At 39.2% G+C, this 5,748-nt stretch overlaps 1 protein-coding gene across 1 annotated transcript in view; it reads right to left on the bottom strand.

The window, feature by feature from the left end:
- Positions 1 to 4,312: 4,312 nt before the first annotated feature.
- The window catches only part of LOC115293349 (olfactory receptor 1361-like), a 3,082-nt gene continuing 1,646 nt past the window's right edge, over positions 4,313 to 5,748 (bottom strand). The window contains exon 2 of the mRNA XM_029941146.1: positions 4,313 to 4,495. Within this exon, the coding sequence (XP_029797006.1) occupies positions 4,313 to 4,495 (183 nt within the window). The remainder of the gene's footprint in view (positions 4,496 to 5,748) is intronic.

Here is a 5,748-nt window from a genome sequence, read left to right as displayed (position 1 = left end):
TTGTTTCTCTGATATTGAGTTGTATGGGTTCTTTATATATTTTGGATATTAATCCCTTATTGGTTATATTATTTGCAAGTATTGTCTCTCATTCATTTTGTTCATGGTTCTCTTCACTGTGCAAAACCTTTTTAGCTTGATGTAGTCCTATTTGTTTATTTTTGCCTGCCTGAGGAGACAAATCCAAAAAATTATTGCTAAGACTAGTCGTCAGCTAGCGTACTGCCTATGTATTCTTCCAGGAATCTTCTAGTTTTTTAGTCTTATATTTAAATCTTTAATCCATTTTGAATTTATTTTTGTATCTGGTATAGGAAACTGGTACAGTTTCATTCTTTTGCATGTAGTTGTTGAGTTTTCTAAATACCACTTATCGAAGAGACTCTTTTCCCCATTACCACCTTTATCGAAGGTTAGTTGACCACATAAGTGTAGGATTATTTCTGGGGTGTCCATTCTGATCCATTTATCTGTGTGTCTTATTTCATGTATGTTTTTGTGCCAGTATTTTACCGTTTTGATTACTGTAGCTTTGTAGTATAATTGGAAATCAGTGCATGAGATGCCTCCACCTCTGTTCTCTCTCAAGATTTCTTTGGCTATTTGAAGCTCCATACAAATTTGAGAATTACTTGTTTTACTTCTGTGAAAAATGATAGGGATTGCCCTGAATCTTCATTGCTTTGTGTAGTATGGACATTTTAACAATATTATTCTAATCCATGAATGTAATTCACAGTATATCCTTCCATTTATTGGTATCATCTTCAATTTTAATTATCATTTTATAGTCGTAGAGTATAGGTCTTTCACTTTCTTGGCTAAATTTGTTCCTAGGTGTTTTATTCTTTTTGAAGCAATTGTAAATGGGATTGTTTTCTTAATCTCTCTTTCTGAGAGTTCATTATTAGTGTGTAGAAGTACAACAGATTTCTGTATATTAGTTTTGTATTCTTAAACTTTACTGAATTCATTTATTCTAAAGTTTTTTAGTGGAGTCTTTAGGGTTTTATACATATAGTATCATGGCATTGCAAATAGTGACAGCTTTACTTCTTTAATTTGGATGCTTTTTATTGCTTTTTGGTTGTCTAATTGCTGTGTCGAGGACTTTTAAAACTACGTTGAGTGTAAGTAGCAAGAGTGGACATCCTTGTTTTGTTCGCGATTTTAGAGGAAAAGCTTTTAGTTCCCCCCCCCCCATTGAGTATGATGTTAGCAGTGGGTTTGTCATATATGGCCTTTATTATGTTTAGGTATGCTTCCTCTATACCTACTTTGTTGAGTGGTTTTTCTGCATCTACTGAGATGATCATATGATTTTTATTCTTTTAGTTAATAATGTATATCATGATTTGTGGAATAATTTGTAGATATTGAACCATTCTTGCATCCCTGGAATAAATCTCACTTGATCCCTTTAATGTATTGTTGAAATAAGTTTGCTGATATTTTGTTGAGGATTTCTGCATCTATGTTCACCAGGAATATAGGCCTATAATTTTCCTTTTGTATGTTGTCTTTGGTTTTAATATCAACCTAATGCTGGCCTTGTAGAATGAGTTTGGAAGCATTATTTCCTCTTCACATTTTTGGAATACTTTGAGAATGATAGCTACTAACACTTCTTTAAATGTTAGAGAGCATAAATGTCTAATACTTTGTTCATTGAAAGTGTTTTGATTCAATTTTGTTAGTAATTTGTCAGTTCAGATTGATCTTCTATTTCTTTTTGAGACAGTCTTGGAAGATTTTATGCTTCTAGAAATTTACCCATTTCTTCTAGGTTGGCACACCTGTTGGTATAGAATTGTTTATAGTAGCCTCTTATAATCCTTTGTGTTTCTGTTGTGTTGGTTGTAACCTTTCTTCCATTTCTGATTTTATTTATTTGAGTGCTCTCTTTTTTCCTTCATGAGGCTGGCCAAAAATTTATCAGTTTTGTATATCTTCTCAAGGAATCACCTCTTGTCTCATTGGTCATCCCTGTTGTTTTTCCTTTAGTCTGTATTTCATTTATGTGTGCTCTGATCTGTACCAGTTTCTCAGTCTTTCCTTGTTTTTCATGACCTTTGCACTTCTGGAGAGTTCTAGTCAGGAATTTTGTACAGTGCCTTTCAGTCTTGAGTTTTATAACCTGTCTCGTGGTTAGGCTGTCATTATGGCTCTGGGGGGAGAATCAGTCCCACAGAGGTAGAGGACCCTTCTCATCATGTCATATAGGGAGCATGTGACATCATCATGACTTTCAATGATGTTAACCTTGATTATTTGGTTTAGGTAGTATCATCATCATGTTTCTGTATTTTCAAGTTACTGTTTTCCCTTTTCTATACTCTGATCTTTAGAACTAGGTCCCTGAGTGCAGCCATCATGAAGGAGGGGGAAGGGGATTAACTTCCACCTTTTGGCAAGTAGGGGTAGGAGAAGTATCACATATAATACTTGGAGTTTTTCTGTAAGGAAAATGTATCGCATCACCCCTGTTTATTTGTATATTCAATCATTTGTTTTTATTAGTATAGACTTATGTATATCTACTTTATACTTTGGGTTATAATCCTATACTACTTTATTAGTTTGTTGTTTGACTTGTTCAGGGGTTGGTCATTGGGAAGTCTTTCTTGTTGCCTGCTGTGTCTCTTCGTCATGCCTCCATTTTTTTTAGCTTTTCCTTACTTTCTATTTTTTTTTGTTAATGTGTATTTATTTTTGAGAAAGAGAGAGAAAACAAGCAGGGGAGCGGCAGAGAGAGGGAGACATGGAATCCAAAACAGGCTCCAGACTCTGAGCTGTCAGCACAGAGCCTGATGTGGGGTTGAACTTATGAACTGTGAGATCATGACCTGAGCCAAAGTCGGTCACTTAACCGCTGAGCCACCCAGGCCCCCCTTCCTTACTTTCTTATACTACATGTCATGTCTGCTGACAATTTCAGGAAACTTCTCTTTCTACTAAATGTAAAAAGGTATTAAATGGCAGATTGCATATCAACATCAGTTATGGGAAGTCTGTACTGTGCTTGCTTAAAATAACTTGGCTCAAAAGCAATTTATTTGTGTATACTCAAAGACCTGAGAAAGAATAAAAATAATGTCACATCCTTCTTGGCAGATATTTTCACAATCAGTGGCAGGGATCTGCCTACGTATCACTTGTATCTCACATTTAAAAATCAAGACAAGCCTGAACCAGTAGTTTTTGGCTGTCAACATGATATGCCTAAAGTTTAGAGCAAATAAAAGATGGCCTGTCTGGGAAATGGGTTTGGCAAGACACTGATTCTATGTGGCTCATGAAAAGTTAGCATAGAGAACTGGATTTATCAGGAGTCAGAATTCTTCATTTAGGCAAACTGGTTTTTAATATTCATGGGACAAAAGGACAAGGTCATCTGCTGAAGGCCGATTGGCATTTGAGAGATAAAGTCCGTGTGAAGCTTAGCTTCTGGCCTCAAGCACAGGAAGACAAGATACTACAGGCAGGACAGTAACAATCTTTATGAGGTTGCAATGCCCAAGGAAAGGCTGCAGCCCAGAAGAGTACCAGGCTCTCCTGGAAGGCTCCCTGGACTGGCGTAGGCTTGGAGTAGACACTTGAAACACAGGTTGGAGGGAGATGATTCCATGACACTGGAAGACCTCTCATTTGCAATGGTCATGAAATGGAGCAGCCCTTGCTGACTCTGGGGAGAGCAGTGTCTGGGAAAATATGCTGGGAAGAGGGATAAGCCTCTCTTTCAACATTCACTGAGCTGAAGTCAACTACCCAAGGTGTTTCAATTGCTTGCAAAGAGCCGGCCCCTAGTGGCTAATTACTGCTGGGTGGAAGTTCCCTGTGAGGAAGAGGGATGGTGTCCTTTGGGAGTCCCACCTGCAGAGAGGAGGCCCTGGAGGGTGAATTCCCCAACACAGTCCTGATTTCCTGACTGCACCAAGGGGGGACTCTGCCAGCCTGGCCCTGCATCTGATTCTATGGAGGAAAGGGCACTAGAGGCCCCAAATAATGCTGCACTTTTATTTATGAGTTCAGAATTTCATGGGTTCATGTCCCATGGGTGACTCACATGCAGGAAACCACAACAAAAGCTGATTCTGCCTAGGCCCCTGGAATAAACTTTCACTGTCTCCCCTAAAATCCCCTTAAGTAGTCAGCCCATGAAAAGTAGTGCAGGGAGCCAGTGAAGATTCAGTAGAATGTGGTCTGCAGAAGCAGGGAGATTAAAGATTACAGGCTCTGGTAGAACTGACCAGCATATAACCTCTCATTCCATAGCCAGTCTGAGCAAAACTGAGGCCTTTCCTCTTTCTGTTCACACCACGATGCCAACATTCTCTTCCCCTTTAAGGCAAATTTGTTGTATGGTGAATGATGGCTTCTGCCCTGAGATGAATTGATGGGGACCATGTGGGTACAGAGTGACCGGGTCTGTACCATCTGTTATGTTCACTGACTTCCCTATGTCTTCATCCTCCTTCTCATACCCAACCTTTGACTGCAAGTTGAGGGAGAGTGTGACTGAAGAATAAAACTACCCCAAACCAAGGCTCTTTCCGTTCAACCCTGTTGCCTCTTTGGGTCCTAGAATTCAGTGAAATTTTTCCATGTTCTGGAGTAAATTTGTCAGTACTCTAGTTCCCTAGATGTAAATTCTACTACTCTAATTTTTTGTGTCTAGGAATGTTCACTTTCCAGTTTGCCATTAGACTTGCCCACCACATCATCTGTGATTTTTCAATACATGATTTTTTGGGACGAACAAGAAGTCTACTAAGCATTGTAGGGGATATCCTGATGCATAATCTATGGTACTTTCTTGAAATAAGTGTGTTGTGTAATAACCAGATGAGACATGTATGCAGATGGGTAGGGGCAATATGATGAGCCTAAAATGGTTCTCTAACCTTAAACACCAATGTTGGTCCATGTTATTAGATCTTGAGCATTTGCACTAAATACTTCTAAAGTCAGATTCATAGTTCAGGAAGATACATCAGGTTTACCACGTATAGTCAGCTTTCCACCAGCACCATCATACATTAGGGAGGGCATGTACTACATCTGAGAAGCACTATGTGTCCTGCTCTATACATGTCTGTGGGATAGGATCAGTAAAGGAATTCAGGGAAATGTACAAGTATTTGAGTCTTTAAAAATCTAGGGAGTTTTCCAACAGAGAACAAAGGGAGGGAAAAGAAAAAAAATAGTAGAGACAAGTCATGGAACAGATGAATATGTGACTTGATGACAAAATTGTAGGTATAGCTTGAGGCCAAATCCTGTTAGGCATTATATTCGAAGCTAGTATTTGGATTTTTCCTGGCCTCTTCAATATTTTAAATAAGGACTGACTGATAAGATACAATCAGTGACTTAGGATGATTAAACAGATCCTGTACGCAGGATAGATGTGTAGGGAGAAGCAGGAGGCAGTCAGATTCACCATAAGGCTGTTGCTGTGGCCAAAGTAAGAGTTGGTCAGTGTTAGGACCAATTCAGAAAGGAGCTGATGGTGAAAACAATGAGTACTAGTTGGCCATGAGATTGGAGGAGATTGAGAAAGGAGAGAAGTGAGATCAAGAAGACTAGTGAGGGGAGATTAGATGAGTGCCCTCTGGACACCAGGAGAGAGGTGGTGGGAACTGCCTTGTGGTTCTGAGCCCTCAGTTGTAGAGTAGAAGAGGCGAGGACTCCTGGACACCTAGCTCCATGGAGTATAACAAACTCTGGGCTTTGAATCAGAAGCCC

This window comes from Suricata suricatta, chromosome 6, assembly GCF_006229205.1.
Source record: "Suricata suricatta isolate VVHF042 chromosome 6, meerkat_22Aug2017_6uvM2_HiC, whole genome shotgun sequence".
Taxonomy (NCBI): domain Eukaryota; kingdom Metazoa; phylum Chordata; class Mammalia; order Carnivora; family Herpestidae; genus Suricata; species Suricata suricatta.
This window is presented reverse-complemented; position numbering and strand designations above follow the sequence as displayed.